The 24,228-nt window shown below is 41.6% G+C and overlaps 1 protein-coding gene and 1 long non-coding RNA gene across 7 annotated transcripts; one reads left to right on the top strand and one right to left on the bottom strand.

Moving 5' to 3' along the window:
* Nucleotides 1-824: 824 nt before the first annotated feature.
* Nucleotides 825-7,262, top strand: LOC310714671. 2 transcript variants are annotated; one of them, XR_014529950.1, is made up of 4 exons: nucleotides 825-2,502; nucleotides 4,100-4,216; nucleotides 6,654-6,908; nucleotides 7,116-7,262. It is a non-coding gene; the product is annotated as an uncharacterized lncRNA (long non-coding RNA). The 2 variants fall into 2 exon arrangements; XR_014529951.1 differs by having other exon boundaries at nucleotides 825-4,216.
* Nucleotides 6,880-24,197, bottom strand: REELD1 (reeler domain containing 1). Of its 5 annotated transcripts, none has more exons than XM_083520051.1 (8): nucleotides 24,081-24,197; nucleotides 19,506-19,568; nucleotides 17,163-17,379; nucleotides 15,421-15,643; nucleotides 13,813-13,985; nucleotides 12,134-12,446; nucleotides 11,089-11,152; nucleotides 6,880-7,814 (listed from the first exon to the last, which is right to left on the bottom strand). In XM_083520051.1, the coding sequence occupies exons 2-8, from the start codon at nucleotides 19,515-19,517 to the stop codon at nucleotides 7,179-7,181; spliced, it is 1,638 nt and encodes a 545-aa protein (XP_083376177.1). In that variant the 5' UTR covers nucleotides 19,518-19,568; nucleotides 24,081-24,197; the 3' UTR covers nucleotides 6,880-7,178. The 5 variants fall into 5 exon arrangements, with proteins under 5 accessions (XP_083376177.1, XP_083376176.1, XP_083376175.1 ...); XM_083520050.1 differs by having other exon boundaries at nucleotides 19,506-19,599; nucleotides 22,596-24,094; XM_083520049.1 differs by having other exon boundaries at nucleotides 22,596-24,094.
* Nucleotides 24,198-24,228: the final 31 nt, after the last annotated feature.

The following is a 24,228-nucleotide window of genomic DNA, read 5'->3' as shown; positions in this document are numbered from 1 at the left end:
TCCACATGCAGCTGCTGGGTGACCTTGGGCTAGTCGCACTTCTTTGAAGTCTCTCAGCCCCACTCACCTCACAGAGTGTTTGTTGTAGGGGAGGAAGGGAAAGGAGAATGTTAGCCGCTTTGAGACTCCTTAGGGCAGTGATAAAGCGGGATATCAAATCCAAAAGCTGCTTCTTCTGCTTCTGCTTCTTCCTTTCCCAGTGCTTTAGAATGTGGTCCTTCTTCAGATGAGTGTGGTGGGAAAACATAGCAATGCTAATACTGTTCAGAACTAAAATTCTGTGATGTATGTTAATGTCATGAAGGTTTAGTGGTAGGAACTGCTCAGGGTCATGACATAAGTTAGGTGTACTATCCAAAGGTTAACTCGTTCAAAGTCTTTATCTTGGATTAATCCCATTTGGGTCAATGGGACTTCTCCAAAGTAAGGAGACCTAAAGGCCCATTCCTGTAGATGGCTTACACCAGTTGATGGCTGCCAATGGGGAGAGAGTATTGGCAGTAGAAAAAACCCATATAAACAGTGTACGGCTGGGAGGTTCAGAAGGACAATGGGATTGTGCCTGAAGTATTGAAAGCTTTTTGTGATAGCTTATATAACAGACTGAAATTTCCTTTCCCTTCTTGAGCTTCATGTTTCCGTAATAAACCCCAGCATGTCACATCACCATTTCTCTCCACACTGGCAGCTGAATGCCTGAGCACCTTATGCACCAGTATCTAATGTACATCAACGCATATTAATAAAGTGATTCTGATCTTTGACTTGCCTGTAAAGTAGCAACTGTTTGTAAAGAATCAATTATGTGTTGACATTAGCAAGTGCAGAGCTGTAATGGATAGTGCAATTCCAGGAGTCAGAGAGGCCATCTGGGATCTTTGACCTTAACCTGAGGAGTAGAAGTCCTCCTCCTTGCTACCATATTAGTTGTTAGTTGATCACTACCTTGGGAGCCTGTTTTCTGACTAGTTTTTAAGCTCTACAGCAAAATCATCATCATAATCATCAAGTTCCATTAAAAACAGCAGATGGAGAGGATAGGGACATACTGTAATGGCACTCTGCATGTTACATACTTTCCGAGCAACTCAAGGAAATGAGATTATAAACTAGAAAAAATAAGTCAGCAATATAAGCAGAGGAAGAAGCCATCCCAATAAGCAGAAGCAGAAACTCCAATCTGGTCATGATGATGAACTAGTGAGCTATTCTGTTTCAAGAGCTGCCACAAATGCAGGAAGCCCAAACTGGGATTTGCCAACAGCGCATCACAGTTGCCATGACACTGCTGCACTGCAGGAATATCATGTGACTCATTCAGGAAGTCAGCTGATCTACATACAGTAAGTGATCTAGCCATAAATTCAGTTGGCCTACCAAAGCATCGTGCGGTTAAGCTGTGTAAACAGAGTGAGCAGAGGATAAGGGAAGTAAAAGCGGGACATTGCACTGTGAAAGCTGCCTTGGGCCATGGAGAAATTCCAGCCCCGACTGCCAAGCTATGAGGTTGATGCCAGAATGGATGTAAATGGGCTCCCTTTCTGAGGCATCTTAAAGCACCACTTTCAAGTCAAGAGCTGAGGCTCCTGCAGCCATCTAGTGACAGAGCTTGTGCGGGCAATTATCACCACTACTAAGATTGAACATGCATTAGAGTCATGTTCTTGTAGATATCATCATGATGAATGAAAAAAGATGAACACTTCATGGCTGCCAAAAACAAAAGCAATAGTTGTACTCTTCCCCCACCCCCATCTGTCTTCTTGTCCTGTCTAGTATTTCTTCAGTAGTTTTTCTTTCTCGCTTTGGTTCGTCAGAAGCGGCTTAGTCATGCTGGCCAAATGACCCAGAATCTGTCTGTGGACAAACGCCGGCTCCCTCGGCCTATAGAGCGAGGTGAGCACCGCAACCCCAGAGTCGTCTGCGACTGGACCTAACGGTCAGGGGTCCCTTTACCTTTTTATGCTTTACATATGCATGTTTTTCTCCCAGACCTAAACCAATTCCTCCTTCCAACAAGTGCCTTGTCTTACAAAGTCTTGATTTCTCCATACCTATTTTGCTCTGATTTCTCATCCTCTGCTCTCTTGCTTATGAGCATTTCAGCTTTTGTATAGGTTTGATTTGCTTCCTTTGTAGATCTTTATCTCCATTGGGAAGGAGTTGTTGCATTAGGGCTGAGCCAATTTTTTTGTGGGCAAGGATTTTTTTGGTGTGCCATGCTATTTTACCCATTCACAACCATTCTTACTTTTGGTGCAAATTTTAAAACAGAGGGCGAGTTTCCTCCACTTTCTGATTATGTCTTCCAGCCACTCAGGGATCATATAGGCAGCATTATGATGCCATGGCACCACAAAACCAATTGATTTGACTGTGTGACAGCACACTGAAGTAAAATCAGAGTTAGGGCAACTCTTCCTGTTTTCACTCTGAAAGTGGGACTGCATACCTCAGTTGCTGATAAGAGTATCATGTTTCACAAAAACAACTGTTAACCAGGTTTGTGGTTTGAGCCCACCCAGAGACAGCTGTGGGCAATATTGTAGGGGTTGGACTATAGAACCCCCAAGGTCCCTTCCAACTCTACAATTCTATGATTCTATAAAAATTTGGAATATCACCTCTTCCCCAGTTTGGGTCAATACTAAGTCATGTGAGTGAGTGAGTGAGTGAGTGAATATATCAGAGCAGTGGTAGTGGTGTTTTTCTTAATACTAGTAAATCTAGTAATAAAATCCTATTTTCAGGCAGTAATCTGGTGGGTGGGAAAGAAGCCATTGTATTTAATAAATTCTGTAACTATATTTTCATGCCTAGCAATACCACTATACCCTCAGCAAAGCACAGCCTTCTCATTTGCGACAGAGCTACACCAGAGTGCACACAAAAGACTGCATTTGTCCAAAATAAAAGTGTTATTGTCGTCCCCTGCCACCTCAAGCTATTCTTAGCAATAGATATTTTGAGACCACCAGAATACATTGTAAGGTGCCCAGGATCTGAGTAGCTGCTTCTTGGAACTTGGGTCTTGCATGGTTGAGGTTTCATTACTTCTAGAATCATTCATTAGAAGTATAAATTACTTGCTACTCAGTAGCTGCCAAGAATAACTCGAACATCATCCTCTGCCAAGCTCTAACATTGGCACTGGGCTCATGCCCTGTCAAAATAAGCTCAGTTCATGTAGTCAAGCTTTTGGCCAGCACTCAGTATGTTAATATTAGGCACTCATGCTAATGGCAGTGAAGGTCATAGGTGTGACAGTGTCATTTGGTACTAAAAAGGTAATGTGTGCTTTAATTAGCTAATACAGTGACTGATTTGCTATTGCTATATTTGATCAGTATTGCTAATTTTAATTATCACTCCTCTATTCCAGAGCTCACTTTTGGCTTTGTGTTTCATTACTCCTTACAGTTCACTTGACTTACAAGGCTCATGGCTTGGTATTCTTTCCTAATGAAATACCAATTGTAACCTCATTATGATCCACAGCGATTGGGTGATGGAAGTGCCTACACAATCTAGGGTAACATATTTCCATGTGCTCTGTGGTGTCCCTGAAAACAGGGTCCAGGCAGAAGACCCAGTTTGCCTCGCAACTACATTATCCACAAGCTCCACATTGTCATTCTTCCCATATGCAGCAACGGCAGATATTTATATGGGAGAAAGGAAAAGGGCACAATATCAGGCAGGAGTGGCTAATCTGGCCCCCGTGCAATTTTTTTCTGACCCTCAGCCCTAATACTTTTGGTGACAGTAGCACCAACACAGACACAGCTTTGGTGTGGGCAGAGTTGGGCTGATGATGTGAATCAGCCTCTTCCCATTCATCATCTCAACCATGTGATGAGCAGAGAGGGGGTGATGATCCCTTTCCTCGACCAATTTGCTCAGATCATTTGAGGAGCTCGGCTGTGTGCATGTGTGAGCGGGATGAGTGTGAGGTGGCCAAATTCACACCCACCAGTGGCATGCAGCCCCATGCAGCTCCTGTCCAGTTCCCGTGACACTAGTATAGGAAGGGATGCACAAAAGGTTTTGCACTTCTTAACTATGTTGCTGCCTGCAGTCCATTGTCTTTGTCCTATAGAGCTCATCGTGAACTGTGGAGAGCCATACCACCCTTCCTTGGATAATCACACCTTGGTTTGCACTGCTTGTTCATGCTACTGCGTGATAAAGAAACGGTACCAAGAATTGTTTTTAGGTATGTAAGTAACTTCACTACTAATACTAATTTACAAAGTGCTCCATGACTGGTCTTCTTCACCCTTGGAACACTGTGAGATACAATCTTGCTCTCTTCCTAGAGGCATAGAGCTGAGGACTAGAGGTTGTGATGTCAAGGTTACCCATACCCACTGAATTAAGTTCATTAAAATAAATAAACGCTTATAATCCTGCCTTTCTGCCATGGGGCTCTTAAAGAGGTCTCCATAGGGTTTTCAGGCACTGATCAGAATCAGACCCTGAGCAGCTCAGCTTCAACAAGGTTGCTGCATCAGGCACCTTCAGACAGTGCCATGATCTGGGGGTTGAACTTTAACCCATATTTGATCTATTTTTAGTTCACACAAAACAGGGAACAAAAAATGCTCAGTTAATGGGTTAAAAATATATATGTTGACTGGGAGCAAATTTTATCACTTGTGTAACCTCGCACTGCCATCTTGCTCCATGTTTACTAAACTCACCTCGCCAAATGGTCCTGGGAGGCAGCCAGGTTACTAAAATATGGCTGTCCACGACAAGTAGAGACAAACTACGATACCATCAATTAATCTATGTGCACTTCAAGTTGCACATTTAACTTTCTCTACAGAAGATAGGACTGGGCAAGGGTGTGTGTGTGTGTGTGTGTGTGTGTGTGTTTAAAAAACATCCTAAGCTATAACAATCTAGTATTATTAAACATAGACAGACAGAAATAGTGCGGGAGGACTTAAGAATTTGTAATTTATTCATAAACTGCTAAGCCATCATAGCAAACTTTTTAAATGAAATCTGATAGTTCTTTAAATATTTACCAGCTTGTTGACCCATTTTCTCAGTTAATTAGGGATTGCATTAACAATGTACTGAACAGAGGCAGCTTTTAAAATTAAGCAGCCCAACTATTGTGCATTGCACAAAGTTTTTATTTTGTTCAATGAAGCTGGAGAAAGGATGCTCAATTGAAAACATCCCAATTCTTTAACAAAAAAGACACTTAATATATGACTAGATTAATCACTTTTCCTATGACTTAGTTGACAGATCCAGATTATCTTTCTAGGAAGAACATTCATTTTTCAGTCTTCTCTGTTTCTGTAATAGCTTTTTACTTACTTCAGCTGCACATATTTTCTTACCATGATTTCTGTGATAGCCTGCATTATTTTCCAGTGAAAGGTTTTGCAGTATTTGCTTCTAATGAAAATGAATGAGTAATTCATCATACTTTCTCAACCTTTTTCAGTGCACTCGTTCATTTCCATCCTTAACCTGAATCCCTTCATCTGAAACACATAATTGTGCAGCTGAAAATAATTCAGGGAAGATGTGGCCACACACCCTGTATGGCCTGTTGCCAAAGGGGATTGAGAGATGTTTTAGTTGCTTGTTTCTTCCTGGTCATCACCTTTATTTTCCCTCACTATTTCCCTGTTATTAGCTGCTGCCTTGTACTTTATTTTGCATATATTTTGAGTTTTGAAGCCTTTTCAAAAATCTTTTAGCAGAGTGTTTCATATTGAGGATGAAAGGTGGGATATAAATGTTTCTAATAAATACATAGCAAGCTCTGGGAGTAAGAAGAGGCATGCCCAGTGCATCCCATTCTATGACAACTTAATGGTCTTGATGACTATTTAAATCTATTTCAGGTTAAGCAAATTCTTTTAAAAAGATATGTGATTTTAAAGTGAGAGTTGCAACAATGTTGCAGTTTAGAGTGCTTCTCTTCAGGGCCAGCCAGCCATTCCCATTCCCAGGATACTCCATTAAATTTCCTGATTCCCTGGTCTTCTCTTCTCTTGCCCCACCTACTTCCACAGTCAGCCAGCATTGCATGGTTATTGAGCATGCCTTCCCTGGGGTCCCCTCCACTTAATAATGATATTTTTTAAATTTCTACATACTTTGGGATTCCCCAAAGCATACCTTCTGGGTATGCTTAGAGAAGGATTTGCACTCAGAGTAGTAAATAGCCTTTGCCAATTAACTCTGAATTTCTACTTGGTCTCAGACGAACCATTGCCCAGGCCTTCTTTAATCCAGCGCAACCTGAATCTGAAGAAAGTTTTTCCAGTCAAAGTGCTAAAAGGCTGTAAAAGTTGTAATAGGGCCATCCATTGGGTTTCCTGAGTTGACCTGAGGTCTTTGTTCCAATTGTTCCAATAGCTGAACTGACCCAAAGTAGAAAACAAAGCAACTGCCAGCCGTGAGGATTAAACAAACCAGCATATCAAGGTGCAAATGGATAGAAGAAGCTTTCTCTCCATTTACACCTGATGAGCAGCCATGTTCCTCTGCCAAAAGGTGGCATTTACTGTGTCTTTGTTTCCTTCCTGGAGATCAATTCACAATGCAGCCAGTCAGTGTTTGCATCCCATGGATCAATTTTCTTAACTGCCAGTGTTGCTCTGTTTTGTTTTTCTAAACAGGAAAGTTAGCTCAAGTGGCAAACATTTGACTGATTTGAGAAATCTCACACCAAACCAAAGGCATTGCAACCTAAGTGAGAAGAGGGCAAAGGGCTTCTATTTACTTGAAAAGAAGAACCGCAAGAGCAGAAACTTTTTCTGCAGAGACGAACTAGGAGGTGACACTCAGTGGCAGAGGAATGATTTCTATTTCTGGCACTACCTTAAGGCAACAAAGGAAACATAATAGCAACAATAGTCCAATTTAATGAGCAGGTATGCAATATTAATTGCATTAAGAGTTACACTTTGAACAAAACATAACTTTATATTTTCATATCTGAAAGTAAGAACATCTGCATAATATCTGCAAAGTAGCTAGATACATCTGCATTGCAACAAAATCATGTGTACACAAAACAGGTTTGCTTAGATGGTTATATGCAACTGCTCCACTTCCTGTGCTATTATTTTCTACTGCAGGCCTACAGATGAAGCTATCTGACATCTAACAGGAAGAACAACCACCATGAGCTAGTAGACATCCTAGAGAACAGCTTTTTTCCCACTGCCTGATGGGCTGATCCAGTTGTATTCTGCCTGTACTAGAACAAAGCTGTTCTCTCGTATTTTTCTGAAATGCATCATCTCCCCATTCTCCTGAAGTGCCATGGCATTATTTTCTGGCTCACTAAAGGACACTTCCGTTCGCTTGTGACAATACTGGGAATGGATGCAGCGTAGACCAACAGCCAGCACCATGCTGAGGACAGCAGAGCATCCAAGGAGAACACCCAGCTGAGCTACTACAAGCTGGGACTCCTTGCGTGACTTTCCTCCTCCTCCTCCAGAAACAGTAGCTTTGGGTGTGGCTCTTGTTACCTTCAGGAGTGTGTTCTCAGGGATATCCTTTCTGCCCTTTCCCTCCTGCTCATGTGATGTAAGTTCAGCCTGGGGCAGGAAGTTTGCTGAAACTTCCCACGTCGCTGCTTGTTTCTCTGCCATCTTCCTTGAAGCTCCTGATAAAGTTTGATAGACACTCGTGTCCTCTTCACTACCTAAATGCTCTGATATTGTTCCCATGCCTGGAAGGCGTAGAGGATCCCGGAAGTGGACCAGCGGTGAAGCTGTAACAGGTAGCACAGACTTGCTAAGGCCTGGGTTAGGTCTTGTAGATACCCCCTTAAAAACAAAGAGATGAAGTGCACATGGGATGTGACAGCCATTGTCTTGGCTGAGATATACAGTCACCTTTTAGTTGTTCAGTTAGATCAAAACTATCATCGTTAGCCTACTAGAATCGTCACAATTCTCACAGATAACTCATCATAATTTTCTCATCATAATAGCACACCACTTCTTAAGAGCTCTTAAAATGATCCTAGAACAGTATTGAATCAGACCAATGGGAAGGGATGAGGAAGAAGATAGGTAACCATTGATTAGCATTCAGAATTCTCATTTTAGAAAGGCTTCTTAGCTTGCAGAGGTAGGAGCAGGTTTATGCTGTGTGACCTTCAGAGATGAGCATGTTGTTTTCTTACTGTGATGCCGTTATATGCTTTGGTGAGGGGCTTGGTGTTTGGGTAAAGGAATGTTACAGAACTATTTTGTTTACCCCACTGGTCTGTGCTCGCTCAAAAAATGTCTGATAGGTTTTATAGACAGAGGAGAATAAAGTTAGCCTGTTGCACAATCAAATGCTTCTATCAGATGTCAAGGAGATAAAGAACTATACAGTGGTGCCTCGCAAGACGAAATTAATTCGTTCCGCAAGTTTTTTCTTCTTGCGAGTTTTTCATCTTGCGAAGCACGGTTTCCCATAGGAATGCATTGAAAATCAATTAATGCGTTCCTATGGAAACCACTTGCCAGGCTGGCGGTGCGGAGAAGGGCTTTTCTCCCCACCGCAAGCCTTCAGGACAGGTACGGGAACAGAGGGGAAGGGGCGCAGCGCTTCTCCTCTGTTCCCGGGGCTTGTGGTGGGAGGAGGGTTTTTCCTCCCCACCGCCAACATTCAGAACAGCATTCTGAATGTTGGCGGTGGGAAGGAAAACCCTCCTCCCACCGCAAGTCTTCAGGACAGGCATCCGAAGGCTGGCGCGGGGAGAAGCTCTCTCCGCCCCACCGCCAGCCTTCGGAAGGCTGCCCCGAAGGCTGGCAGCGGGAGGAGGGCTCTCTGCCCCACCGCCAGCCTTCAGAAGGCTGCTCTGAAGCCTGGCGGTGGGGCGGAGAGCCCTCCTCCCACCGCCAGCCTTCGGAGGAGGTCCGAGGACAGTGGGGAAGACGCGCTGTGCTTCCCCGCTGTCCCGGAGATTTCCCTATGGGCTTTCGTCTTGCGAAGGAAGACCATAGGGAAATTCGTTTTGCGAAGCGCCTCCAAAACGGAAAACCCTTTCGTCTTGCGGGTTTTCCGTCTTGCGAGGCGTTCGTCTTGCGGGGCACCACTGTACAACATTTAGAAGACATCTGGAGGCAACCTTGTATAGGGAAGGATTTAATGTATTATTATGCTTTTATATTTGTTGGAAATCCTCCTCCAGTGGCTGGGGCAACCCAGTTAGATGGGCGCAGTACAATTATTTATTTATTTTTATTTTTATTATTCATCTAGATTAGACTTCACTTCTTGGCCACTGCCAGTTATGGAAAATGGAAATGCAAGAGCCAATATGGTAGAGAAGGGCAAAACTATGGAAATGCATATTCCAATTCTCACTAAGTAATGAAGTTCATTGGGTGACCTTTGGGCCAGTCACCATCTCTCAGCCTATCCTATTCTATGAAGTAAGCATTTGCCTGTTCTTTTATGCCTTCTGACAGTCTCTGTCTTATCCCTACTATTCATGCAGCAATTACTACCCTCTCCTTGACACTGCTGCCTTGTCTCTTCCCTATGAACTATAACTCCTCTGAGCAGAATCTGTATCACTTCCGTGTTCTGCTCAGTGCCTAATATCATGAGCAAAAGAAAACATTGAGTAGCAGGACTAGGAAAGCTACTACCACTGAGAATCGTAGTAGTTGAAAGAGCATATCCGTATGCTGTATCTATGGCCCAAGGGTTAATTGTAAGACATGTCTATCCTCTTTCAGCAGAGCTGTTTACAGCCAGCTGTCTCCTGTCTATACAACTCCAGGAATAATTGGCATCAGAATGAACACTTAGAACACAATAGCTTTGAATGTCTGCATAAAAAGGTACCACAAACCCAGTGGGACTCTCTTTCAAGAGTTTACTTTAACTTATTTAAGATTTCAGAGAGTCTACTGCCCTCTAACTGGAGTAAGCGAGAACAGCACTAATGCCTCAGTATATACGAGATCTACATCAAAATCCACTGACTGGAAAATCAGACATTGACTATTTTGCCTTCTTTCCAGGACCTGCCACCATGAGTACTGCAGCACTGTGCTCATTTAGTCTTTCTGAATGTACTTCAGATTTTCACTAAATTCAGACACTTTAAGGGGAGAGAAACTCCCCAAATGCACTTCTTTGCTCGGCCTGTTTTCTCTGTGGTCTACACACCATGCCTGTGTCTGAAGCCAGTAATAGTGGGGAGAGAATTATTTGCTTCAGAATCCGACGAATCTTAAAGCTAACTAGGTCACAACTAATTAAGCACATCAGTTTTGGCAATCTGTGCTTATCAAGAGACATGAAATGACCTCAGATGCAGTCTACGTGTGCCAGACATTCCAGACAGGATTCCGGAAGGCTAAAATCAAGCTTTTGTTGGATCCTCTGTATTTGTAGACTGGGGGCAAGTTTTCAAGTCACAAAGAATTCTTCCTCACTCAAGTAAAAACCAGAGTTTCTACATGCAAAAGGCTTCTGCCCCATTACCAGCAGGCCGCCCTCTGTTAAACCAAATGTTCTGCAAACAAACAACACATTCCCTACAAGGTCTGTTCAGCCTTGTGTGAGTATGGGACCAAGCCTATGACTTTCCCATCACAAAGCAAACAAAGCAGAAGTGTGTCCATTATACTTTTGAGTTCAAGCCTTCAAGGACAATTTGTTCTCCATATACATGGTTGGGGGTGGGAATACAGTTACAGATTTGTTTTCAGTCCCACATTGTTATACTCTTACGATTTCAATGCAGATTAAATAATGAGACAAGTTCTCATTGCATTCAGTGACTCTCTGACTGCAGGCCTTACAAAGCAGCAGGAAAATGGTCTCAGGAGCATTTGAATTTGTGTCTGAGGAGAGACTCTAAATTTTATCATTAGTAGGATTTAGCTATGTGTTGAGTCACTGCAATGGCTCTTACTTATTTGCACACCTCTTTGAGATTAGAGTGTGGTACCAGTTTAAACAAATACATCTCACTTTTATTGTATTAGGCTTCTGTCAGAAAGACACAATGCTGAAGCAGAACAGTAACAATGTACTACCAAAGATCTTTCTTGAAAACAAATCAAATGCCATCCTTTCAGTGCTTACCTCCATGCCTTTTTTACATGTAGAGCAAAGCTGTGATATGGGAAAGCTTGAAGTATTTTCTCTCCTGAAATGTTGGGGAGCAAAGGGTAAATTAATTACATTTCATTCAGCTGGTATTCTGCACACATGTTCCTAACTGTCATAGGGAAATTCCTCCCAAAGCTTACTCAGGACTGGGGTTGGGGGGATGCTTTAATTGTATGGTATGTCACAGATATGAATCCCACATAGGAGGCTGCTTACACAGAGCCAGACCACTGGCTTGTCTAGCTCAGCACTGTCTACATGGACAGGTAGCACATCTCCGGGGTTTTAGGCAGAGGTCCTTTGCAGACTTACATGGAGATGCTGCAAGCTAGCTACTCTACCACTGAGCCACAGCCCATATGTGCCACAGAATCAGATCTGTTTCATGTAAGCTAGGCACTATGTGAAGGTCATTTGAAATCATACGCTCAGGTGAGCTCTGGAGCTGAAAACCAAAGACAAAGAATGGGCTTGTGCCCAACACTCTGAGCACTGGGACTTCCACTTCCCCTCCTCTCCACTGCAGCTCCCTGCACGACCTCCAGAATCGGCTCCAGAGAGGCCCCCCAAGAGAGATTTGGAGGATACATAGGGGACAGAAGGAAACGGGGGAAAGGAAAATTCCCTTTGCACAAGTGGAAGTCAATTCTGCACACACAATGACAGCACTAGATACAAGCTGCAGAGACCATCTCTCCAGAGACTGTCTCTCTCCATGAGCATCTTATTTTGCTACCGGACAGCTATCATTCCAGGTAACTTTCAAATGGCACCCATTTTGCATTTAGCTGGTCTTAGTCCTCCAGAATGCCTACGCCTGGCAGTGTTTGAAAGCTCTGCTGCTGTTATTCTGCAATTATTTACACACTTAAAATGAAATACAAACGTGTAACAGAGAGAGAGAGATGCAGCACTCATAATCTTTTAAGACTCTGTCGTGTTTTGGCAAATCCAAAATTCATAAATATTAGTGCAATAAGTGTTATGTGCAGCATGACATGTAATGCTCACACAGTACCTGTTGTACATGCTGTGGCTGGAGGAATGATGTTGTGCTATGAAGCCGAGATCCTGGAACTGAAGTGATGGCTCCAGTGTGAGATCACCAACTGTGCCACTTCCATTAGCTTGTCTTTCTCTACTGCGACTGATGGCATGTGAAGTGACCAAGTCTGCAAGGGATTCAGACAGAGCATTTCCATTGTCAGGAGGCTCAGAGACTTGTCGTCCACTGTAAGATGGATCCAAAATCAATGTGGCTGCAAGCCGAGTCAGACTAGTATGTGTTAATTTTGCAAACTGAGTTAAGATGGTGTCAGGAGTGGAACTTTCTGGGGTTAAGCACAAAGCAAAAGATTAAAAAATATAACACTGTTAGCAGACATTTCTTAAAATATTGAACATGCTTCTCTTATGTATATATTTATTGTTTGTCAAGATGACATAACTGGAGTATTGGATTAGACACATCTAATCTGTTAGATGCTTCTGTTTCCAATAGTAGCCAGAATGGTGCCTCTGGAGAACCTCACAAGAAGGGCATGATCATGACATTCAAATCATGACAATCAGTAAGGCAAATACTTTCACATTCATTAGCCCGCATTACATTCTGGGAACACAGCACACTGTCTCTTACTGCCACCTCAGTGGTCCACCTCACTCAGTACTGTCTAACTTTATACACCAAGTGGCAGCAGCTCTCCAGGATTTCAGACAGGAGTCTTTCCCAGATCTATATGGAGAAGCTGGGTATTGAAAACAGGACCTTTTCATGCAATGTATGCAGTGTTTATTAAGACTTTCTATTCCCAATGACAATAAGTAATATAAAAGAAAGCTTATAATAAAAGTTAGAAGAAAACCTTACAGCTTTGGAAAAACAAGTGTCATCTTTTGGCTAGTACGTATATTCTGTTTTCAATCAGATAAGCAGGAAGATAAGGAAGTTAGAAGAAAGAAATAGAAGAGAAACAGGAGATGGGAAAGAGGAATGATGGAGTAAGTTTGTGTGTGTCAGCTGGACAAGGAGTTAGACTCTTGGATAAAAGAGCAAATTTAGTTTTACAAAGGAGCAGAGGGGAGAAGCAACAATTACACACCCTTCTTCTTTTCCACTTCTACCAAAAAACCTCAAAGAGAACTTGTATGGATGTCATCCACAGAGATTGTGAATTACTTTGAGAGTTCTCAGTGAGATCTTGTGAGGCCTCCAAGCAATAAGGCGCTCATGCATTTCATTGCAAGTGAGATCCAAGAGCAAGTGATCTCAACAAAGCTGCTTAAGACTCAGAATTAGTATGTACAATCTAGCTCTGTTAAAGTCCATTCCCTTTACAATGTAATGTGAACTGAATCCAATGGAGATCATCTTAAGGATATTTACTTGAACATCAGGGCCATAGAAATCAGTGATATTTACTTCTGCGTCAATGGGTGGTACACAACTAAAACATAAGAGTAGGTTCATTGAAATCAATGGATGCAAGTCCCTTAAGTCCAGTGATTTCAATGAGTCTGTTCTGATGAAGTGTGATGAAGGGCATCACACAATGAGTTTATAATTCAATCCAACATAGAAGCTTTGCGCTAAGTCCTTATACTTCTAAGTCATGTAAGATAACAGAAGTGTGAAATAGCATAGACCTATAGAAAGGTTCCACTTTGGCGGGGGGGGGATGTTGGATAAAAGCATACCTTTCCCTGCAGCAAATGCTCCTTTTAGATCAGTAGACTTTTGAAGAGGTGTTGGCTTTATTACACTGGGGGCTACATTACTTTCAGCTGTGGTTCTGTTTTGTGTTTGTTGAGACACAGTGGAAGATTCAATCCTTGCCCAATAAACAAAGTACGACTGGACGACTGATAAACTGTTTTTAAAAAAGTGTTTGAAGCAAGGCTTTAGTCATTCTGTACCATAAATAAATCATCAGAACATTTGGTAAATCAAAGGGAATTTTTTAAAATCTACAAAAAGAATTAGCGTAAAAGACATTAAAGGATTAGACCATAACACTTTTCTGTTTTGAAATGACAACAAATAACCAGCTGAAACCTCAGTGAACGGGGTTTTAAATAAAATCACAATTAGAGCTAATCAAAACACATGGGGGGGAGTTACTTTTAATTTAATCAGCTTTTAAAAAATTAATTTTACATTTGACAAGAATAGCGCCATAGTCAAGAAGGGGAAGAAAACTGAATGTCATTTTTTAAAAAAAGAGACCAAGTCATAAGTGTAGCCAGAATTTTTGTTGAGGGAGGGTAGCCAAAGTTGTTTAGTTTTTAAAAGAATATAAAATGTTGATCAGACAAAGACAAAGGCCTGGTCAAATAGAAACGTATACTGGTTAAAGACAGATTTTAATAGATGGAGCTTGTCTTAGCACTGAAGTGTCACACTGGGAAACAGAAAAATATAATCTCTTTCCACAACAGCCTTATGAATGCCCTCAAAAGTTGGCTTTAGTTTCTCTAGGCAGGTAGAGCTAGCTGTGTGAGGAAAAAATGTACTGCTCAATTCTAAAAATGTTTACTTAAAAGGACTTGTGCCCAGTGTTTAGTAAATGTGCCCTAAGGCTGGAATCCTAACCTATACTGCCCTGTTTGGCTGGGCGGTTGCTAGCATTTAGGATGCTTATGAAATCTGCCTGTGCTGGACGCCTTCCAAAATGTTGAGGTTTCACTTTACCAGAGAGAGCAGAGCTGATCAATGTTGGAAATCCATTTATATACAGTTTAAAGGTTTAAAAAGAGAAAGCATAAAAATGATGCTTTGCCACTCTGTCTGACTTTAAATATCTGACTTAAATCCTCAGGAGCAAAACTGTAAACCTGTGCAAAGAGAAGAAATAAAACGTTTTCTCTTATTTCCCCTTTCAGCATACACTCCTGCAGGAAAGATTTTTTTAAAGTAATAGTTAATAAATTGTTTTGGGTAGGCTTTTATAGAAAATAATTTTAACTTTTTTAAAAAAAGCCTTCCTGAAGGAAAAAGAAAAACAGAAAGTAATTGTGTAGGGACATGGGTTGTACTTTCTACAAGTGGAATTCCTACTGGACTACAAACAGCGTGGAACCCAAGGGATATTGGAATGGTGGAACAATAATGGAGCAGACCTGGTTCAAGTTCTCTTATAGTGACCATTACGTTTTTGAGCTTAGAATCAATATCATGCTACCATTCCTCAGTCAATTTTGCAAAGAGCCAGCTAGCTAGCACCCATGGATTCCTCCAGTAGATTTCCAATCTGTTAACCATCAAGCAGACCAGACCTTCAATCTTAACAATCCAAAATTTCTTACAAGAACCTGATGTCTCCAATGGGCTGATCGGGTGCTTTCCACACAAACGACAGGTTTCTCTTCAGGGACTTGTCTGAATGGGTGACGGTGTCGCCATCTTCAAAACATGTCAGCAGTTTGGAGCCAGGAGGAATGTAAACAAAAGTGCCAGCAATTTGATCGTTTGATACCCTGCGAGCTTGAAGCATAAAGCCCATGAAATCACGCGTGCTCCTGACGGTGACTGGGGACAAAGTGGAAGTTACACAATAACATAAGCCCCTGGAAATGCATTTTAATATTTGCGTTGTGAAATTTGTATCTACATTCCATGTTAGGAAGTGTGCTTGGCAATGCCAAGTTGTTGGAATTTTAGATATTTTTAAATAAATGTTGCCCTTGGTAATTTATTAAGCACAGCCAATATTAGCATTAGGGTCCCGGGGGGTGGGGAAAGGTACACCTAAAATAAGCCTTGCCAAACTGACCTCCACTGATTACTGTCAACATTCTGGTGTCATCACCATGAGATCCAAATCTCATAAAGCAAAGAGGGGAATCTGTGGCTCTCCACATGCTAATGTACTCCAACTCTTAGCAGTCTCAGCCAGGAATGATAGGAGTTGTAGTCCAACCAGATCTGAAGAGTATATGCACATACAGTTTTATGCGCACAGAACCCACTGCCAGAAGTTGTGCAAATGTGTGGACACCAGGGGGCAGGAACAGCAACTAGGACAGTGTCAAAGTGGGGCCAGCAAACACAGTCCCATTCCCCCCTTCACATGTTAACTGTACCATGAAGGATGAGGGGTGGGGTATTTCTGGTCTGTGAAAGTGAAGTTTTCTTTGCCATAACAGAAGGGAGTCACTAGAGCTTCCATAGCAGGAGGCTAAGTCATCTCCTTCGATGAGAGCCAACTGTAACTAGCAGTGATCCATGAACTGTGTATGAAAAACACTGGTGTTTTATTCTAAGCAATGCCACGTGCAAGGTACTCCTTCTGTAATATACATGAGCATAACTGCATTTCGATTTCTGTTTACACACAGTTACACCCAACACACATTAATTATCACATATAAAGCAAGTTTCCTTTTAAGTAATATATCTTCCCAACATACCCGTAAAGTGCTCGTTGTGTGAGCCACATAAGTATCTTCAAAACTGCCCTGACTATTTTAATTAGTGTTTCAAATTTAATCTTGCTGTTACATCTGCTTACTGCTTGTTATTCGTTCTTCTGTTCATTCAATCAGTTTTGTCCTCCTGCATTTGGAGAGCAACTGGGACTTTGGCAAATGCAGGCCATCTTAAGCAGCAAAGAGCAACTGAGAAGGGATTTGGTGCTTTGAATCTTTTTCAGCCTGAGGGCTGCATTGCCCAGTGGGCAAACTTCCAGCTGCCACAATGATAGGTGGGACATAAAGCAAAAGTGGGCAGAACAAGGAATTTTACCTTTGTACAGTAGGTTAGTTGTGACACACACTCACATACCATTCTCTATGCACCATCCAGGCAAGCAAAAAGCATTATCAGTTTCAATGACACATTCCAGCCAGGCTAAACCATCAAAGGCTCATGCAAAGCAGCAACATTGAAGAGTGTTGCCTGGGGAGAAGGAGTGTTGCTGGGAAGAGTCCCAAGAGCTGTATAGAAAGGCCTAAAAGGTTACATGTGGCTCCCAAGGCTGAGGTTCCCGCTCCTGAATACATCCCTCTGGCTTTCCCCCAAAACATCGTAATTAGCTGTGACTCCTTACCTGGAACCTTGTCACCTGGAAAAAAGGATATATTGGTATGGATGGTAATATAGTTATTCTGTGGGTTCTGAAGGTGAGCTCTGATATGTTTGGGCCTCATATCAGTACATGCCGAAAGACTGGCCCCATGGGAGAATGCTGCGGTGTATGAAACTAAGCACAGGATTGTCAATGCCCACACAACAAAAAGTGCCTGAACTTTCATCTCTTCCTCTACCTGTCAGGAAAAGACGTTGGAAGTTATTGCAGTGCTTTTCAATCAATTTTTTAAAGTACAATTTGTATGAAGCTACACCAGTGACACCTTTGAATTTCAGATGAAACTGTCAATTTCACAAGCTTTGGACTGTGAGAAAGGAGGTTTTAATCTTCCCCGGAGCTTTTCCCTGGTTAGTCCATGAAATAAAACGTGTTGAGAACAAAGCAGGCTTTGACATATTCTGGAACTGTTGGGGTGGTGGGGCAGTTAACCACCCAGGCAAAGTGGTTACCTGAAATCATTTGCCAGTATGCTTCTGGCTCATGGCAATCAGACGGAGCATGTATTCTCTTACATTGTGGCCATGCTGCAAAATGAGAGCTAGCAGTGGGGTAACTATCAGAAACATCGATGTTCCTTTCCCAATGTTTAGCACGCGGGGAATGGATAGCAGCTACTTGGATTCCACACACAGTTCAGAGGACACTGCTGCAGCTAACACATCCTTGAAGGGCAGTTGGCATTTCCCCCAGCATTCAAACCCAATACTGAGTAGCTGGAAGACAACACAGCCATTGAAACTGCAAGTACAATGTGGGATGAGATAGCATAAGTCGGGAAGGGTTTAGTAGTAGGAGCACATGCTTTTCATTCAGAAGATCCCAGGTATTTCCATTTTAATGGATCAACCTAGCCGAACAAATGCTCTGAGCTGGTATAAAGCAACTTCCTCTGTGTGTGTTACACATACCTATTTAATTTGTATGATGCTTTTGCAAATATTTCCCAAAGCAGCCTATGACCATATACAAAATTCGTATCACTTATTGGCTGGTTCTCATGGCATCCGTAGTGAACAGGGACACAAGTACTTAATGATGCCCACCATGTTGATGCCATTTTATTTTCTAAAATACTTTTTAGAGGCATCTTTAAAAGTTGAGCATTCAAACCGGCCTAATATAGCCATTTAAATCTAGCATTTCAAACCCAACATTTTATCAGTTCTCCGATTTCCCCCACTTTCACCTTACCTCTGTGTGCTCCTCCTGATCAGTGCTGGAACGCACAACCCTACTGACTTAGAAATATACCAAAGAAGAATAGGAAAAAGGGAGGTGCTCATATATTTAAAAGCCCATGCTGAATATATTCATGTTCTTGGAAATAAATCCTTCAAAAGTATAAATATACATGTAATTATTAAAAGCAGATGTGCTTGAATACAGTAGAGCAGCACTATAGAGCTATGGCAGGAAAGGTCCAAGCAGCAGAAGGTCCTGTGCAAGTCAGGCCTAGGTCTCATGGTCACTTCTCTTGAGGTACAGTGCCAAGAGTGTTACCACTCCATATGTGGTCAGTGAAGTTTAAAGGCCTCGTGTCATACTTGACTCCAAAGTTTCCTTTAATTATTCATACTTTCCAAAACAAAACAAAAGCCCAGCTTTTCTGGAAGGTGAGTTAAGATTGGAGAGAATGAAGGGTGGTGAAGAGTAGAAAAATCCTTTCCATCTGCACTGCCGATCCATCATCCATCTCCTCCTGCCACCTATTCCTTCCCCTTCCATTTGTGTCTGCCTATCAGCAAAATCAGTTCTCCATTAAAGAGTTATCCATTAGCTGATCCCATAAGCTTCTATAGTCATCTCTTCTATCCTCCCAGACCATATCAGCCATTTGGCATTTAAATTAGTGTCTTAAAACACCTTAAGCTCATACACAAGAATGGGTCTATGCAGAGTTCAGCTTATATAGACTTTCCTACCACCTTTAAATGTGCCTGATCAGATGCTATTAAATATTGAACTACTTATTCTGAGCCAATGTTTAGCTCAATTCTTTTCCTCCACAGTGATTTCTGAAACCGTTTACAGACTGAAGACAACACAAGGCCATATAAAGGAATCCCTTTTTGAAAACCCAGCCCTTGAATTAGCACAGGTTTTGAACAAATTGAGTCACACACACTCCCATCTTCCAATATAATCCCTGCTACAGCCATTTTTGCAAGTAGTTAAATATATACAAGTTATTTTTCCTGTGTAATAGGATATTTCCCCCATATCCCAATTTTGCTTTTAGCCCTATAAAATCTCCTCTTAGTATTCAACACCTTAGTTGCATTAACATTGCCAGTTTCTTACCTTGGGACACATGTTCCTTCAGACACTCAGCAATTTTCTCCTTCAGCCTGCCAGGCAAACATCCTTTAAGGAAAAAAGTTCTTTACTCTCTCTACTAATGAGAAGAGCAACAGCTGTTACTGCTAATCCTTAATACCTACAGGAACTCTGTCAGTGCTCAAATCCAGTTTTAATCATGTTAGTTTTCTTCACACTCTACTCATCCACTTAAAAAGAAACACAGCAACACCAAGTTTCCACAGTCAAAACAAAAGCTGGGACACCATATTATACACATTTACTTGGAAAAAAATATCAAATAAACTTAAAAGTGAACATAGGATGAGAGCCATTAAAAAGACTGTGGAGAATAATCTAGTGTTTCAGGTACATTAAGGTCTGGCCTCTTTCTCTCGCCTCCCCACACAAGTGTAGCACAAAGAAAGATGTGCTTTCTTTTGTGCACTCAAGGATATACACTGAGTATGTTGCCTTTCAGATTTGTATGGGAATAACTTGAGAGCAAAAATAATTCAGAATTAATGAGACCTAGACACATCTATTTCACTTTATTAAACCATAAATGTTTTGACTTCAAGAACATTTTAAAAGGCAGTTATACAAAGGGGAAAGGTCCTGATCCTTAAAGCTCCCTATTCTCTACCCTCGCTTTGGCTGATGTCATTGATTCTGACCAAGAATATAGGTCATGGCCACAAAATCCCATTCTTAGCGTGAAGAAAGGCTGCAAGTCTTAACTGAAGTTTCAAAACAGGTGTTCCAAACACTAGAGCATGAGCAGCATAGCATTTATTTATACCATATTCCTTGACAACAGCCTCAGTGAAGAAGAACCAATACTGAGAATAAAGTCTGAAAACAACTTAAACTGGTGTGTGTGTGTGTGTGTGTGTACACACAGACACAGACACACACACACACACACAAAATATATACTAAAATATTTGTAACCTCCCTTTCACATGTTTTAGGTCTGTGGGCACATCTGGATGTTTGAGCAAGTGCCATGGGTACCACCACCCTGGTCACTTCTGCCCCCCAATCCGAAGAAAGGAAGTGCATGCACATCTTACTTCCAAGGGATCTAGGTAGAATTAACCTGAACCTAGAAAAGCACATGGAGCTGAAACAGGAAAGAAGAGCGCTATTCTTCCAACTTCCTTCTTCAACTGTATGTACTTTTCGGGGGGGGGAGTAAACTACCATTACCTCGTCATGATCAAGGTGGCAGTTCAGGGAAGCATTCAGAGGCTTTGTGGGCACTAGGAAAAGGCTTCAGGGGCACCATTGTGCCCCTGGATGCAACACTAACAACCTCTGCCCCATGAATACTAACAAGCAACATTAAACAGAGCAGCAGAAATAAAGCCAAAAGCACTCAGCAGAGCCAATCAAAAATCCTCTGGAAAGTGGACACTTTGGCCTGGCAAATATTTAAAATCAAGAGGGAAGGGGCAAGGTAATTTCCTCCAGAAAAGTCCCACAGCTTCAATATCACAGCAACCCTGCTCTGCGTATTATCACGTAGTTGGGGGCATATGTAGCAGATTTAAAATTAACAGCTTTAAAATTTGAATGCTGAAAAACTCAAGTGGAAGGCTGTTCTACTTATGTCTCTTTAGGTTTTAAAATCTTCATCAAGCAGAGTAAAAACTAGAACTCTTGCTTTGGGGAAGGATTGTTAGTTCTGCTGTAGACGCATTCTTGGAAGTTTAAAAATTGCTAATTGTCGTTTTCCTCATTAATTGCTCCTTTCAGGAAAGCCTAAGTAGGTGATGGCAAATTTTATCACTAGTGGTATTCATTAAAATTGCTAGAGCTATAGATATTTTGCACAGAAATCCTGTACTTCTATCATTGATCAGTTGCATTTTCCTACCCAAGGGAGGAATTTGTTTGGACTCAGTCTGGGCATTTTAAAGCAGTTGCGACATGATAATGCTCAACTAGCCTTGAGTAGACACTTCAGAAAATAAGGGGCAACTTACAGCGAGTCCACTCAGAAGCCTTAGCTCAGTGGAACTTAACTCTCAGGTGAGTATAGAATTCCAGTTTTAGTATCAAAAAAGATATCAAACAATTTTTTTAATAGACTAATATTGGACAAATAAGCTTCATCTTTATAATAGGAAAGTAAGGTAAAGGTAAAGGGACCCCTGACCATTAGGTCCAGTCGTGACTGACTCTGGGGTTGTGGCGTTCATCTCGCTTTATTGGCCAAGGGAGCCGGCGTACAGATTCCGGGTCATGCGGCCAGCATGACAAAGCTGCTTCTGGCAAACCAGAGCAGCCCACGGAGACGCCATTTACCTTCCCGCCGGAGCGGTACCTATTTATCTACTTGCACTTTGACATGCTTTCAAATTGCTAGGTTGGCAGGAGCAGGGACCGAGCAACGGGAGCTCACCCCTTCGCGGGGATTCGAACCACCAACCTTCTGATCGGCAAGTCCTAGGCTCTGTGGTTTAACCCACAGTGCCACCAAAGTACTGTGCCTTAAATATTCTTGTTACAAATCAGCAGAATACAGACTGAGTTAGCTTTAGACTTTTCAAGATCCCAACAGAAGATAGCAACTTTCTTTTCATTTCCTGCCGGCCTTGATCCACACCAAGAGTTGCTCACTGTGTAAATGACCCTAAGGCAAATAGTGAAGGTTCAGCCAAATATATAGGTAGGATTAACTGTGTGATCCTATACACTCAGATGTTAAGCCCTAAGGAGTTCAATGGTGCTTACTCCCAGCCAAATGTCTATTTCAATCACTTTTCTCCTTAAAAGCAATTAAGTTAAGTCTTCATCCCTGTCACTAAGCCGTTTTGCCTTCCTGGATAGCCATGATTTAATGTACAGCTACATAATAAAGAACATACAGACATAGCACAATTGCAATGACTCCCAGTCATGCTGCTCTGTTTACATTGCAATGACACAAGGGGATGGCCAGTTATTATCTTGGGCTATGCATGCAAAGCAGCACATGTCTATGCATATATTTGAATTAGGGCTCTTAAATAAAGCTGCTCTTTAGAGTTGTGACAGGGTTAAATAACTGTGGGTAAGATATTATCTAATAGTGGATATACTTACAATAAACATTCCATAAATACACTGTTTTAGATGTTTGGAAACAAAATACTTTAGCTACTTCCAGCAACCATTTTGGAAGATGAAGGGATCCAGTGACCTTGCCACCTGTAACCTTTTTCCAAAACAAGTTAAAAATTACATAGTAAACCTGAAGGAACATCCATTTTAAAAAGAAGCCATTAATAGAAAACCATGCCTGTGATTTGTATTTACATGGCAGTCCTTTCTCAAGCCCTTGTCAAGGAGTTATAAATTATTGAAACATGCTATAAAATTGTGTTCTCTTTGTATGCTGCACAGAGCCATGTGAAATGTGAATAAGTTAACAATTATTAATTCCTTCCCTTCAAGTGTTGCTATTCCCTCCTTGTACCAAAGGTCTTCTGTTATTTGAGGAGATGGAACAATGTTGTATTCACACAATTGTTAATGCTTATTCATGCACAACTCAAAGGTATGTGCTGATTTTAAAAGGCAGCTTTAAGTTGTTCAGAGAACAGCATAATGTACAAGGCACCCCATGCTGGGTTGTTTTATAACTTTTTATCAAAACATTCTCAACTCTATACTATGGGACTTGTTTTAGTTTAGCTTTGCATGCAGTACAATCCTGTGCATGCCTATTCAGAGATGCCCCTTTAAGGTAGGTCCCAGCTGAGTTCAATGGGACTTGTTCCCCAATAAGCTGAACATAGAATTACATCCTAAACATATTTTGAACGGGAGTAAGATTCCTTTGTACGCACATCAATGGCTATTTCAGACTAAGGAAACATTTTGTTTGCAGCAACTGAGTTTTAAGTTAGATTGCAAAACACAAGGTTTATAATTCCTTTCCCCCTATTCTCCCATTCCTCGGGTTAAAAAGTCAGGCATCTAGTTGAACATTTTGGGGCACAAATGTATGAAAGAAAGTGTGTGTGGCCTAAAGAATGGTTGAGGAATATGCAGTGGAACTTTGACCACAGCAGCTCTACAGAGACCTCCCCCCCCCCATTTCTGTTATAGCCCATCCTACCAATTTATTTATTTTTTACTAGTTTCTTAGCTTTCATGTTTCAAGGCTGACTCTGCTTTAAAAATAAAAAAAGAATAGTCTTTGGATTCTGCTCAAGCTGCTGGATTTTATATTACATGTCAGATCCTGCACTCTGTGCAGCCACACAGATTTATGAGCCTCCCAGTGTGCTGAGGGGGGAGAAAGAAGAAAAAGTTAACAGCAATCAGGAGAGCAAAGGGTTGCCAGGATTTGGAGGGCTGGCACATAAACAGAAGCTTCTCACTTGCAGTGCTTACTTGTAGCTGGCACAATGCTACCCCTGGATTTTTCTTCCATCCTGTTCCTATTGTTGAATTGTCACTGTTACACCCACTATTTAAGATTTTTGTTGGTTTACTTCAGACTGCAACTGAAGATTTTACCGTGTGACTAGAGTTAAAGAAAGAGGCTGTGCTTTTAAAAACAGGGCATGCAGTTTGCCATACCTTTCCAGCCATCCAAACTTTTGAAAACAGGCTTTCACACTTTAGCAGTCCGAGAAAGGTTCCAGTGTGGTGTTAGGTTCCACTATGGTGTTATTCTCTAAGTTACCACTGTTCATGTGAGTACCAGATGTTGTATAAAATTAGCTTA

The sequence above is a fragment of the Podarcis liolepis genome, assembly GCF_965112155.1.
Source record: "Podarcis liolepis genome assembly, chromosome: 9".
Lineage (NCBI taxonomy): Eukaryota > Metazoa > Chordata > Lepidosauria > Squamata > Lacertidae > Podarcis > Podarcis liolepis.
This window is presented reverse-complemented; position numbering and strand designations above follow the sequence as displayed.

What these genes read in the sequence shown, in the direction of transcription:
- REELD1 (XM_083520051.1), bottom strand. An exon ending in TCCAGGTGACAAGGTTCCAG is followed by an intron (nt 15,644 to 17,162) that starts GTAAGGAGTCAC and finishes CTTTGTCCCCAG; the next exon opens with TCACCGTCAGGAGCACGCGT. An exon ending in ATTGGAGACATCAGGTTCTT is followed by an intron (nt 13,986 to 15,420) that starts GTAAGAAATTTT and finishes TTTTAAAAACAG; the next exon opens with TTTATCAGTCGTCCAGTCGT.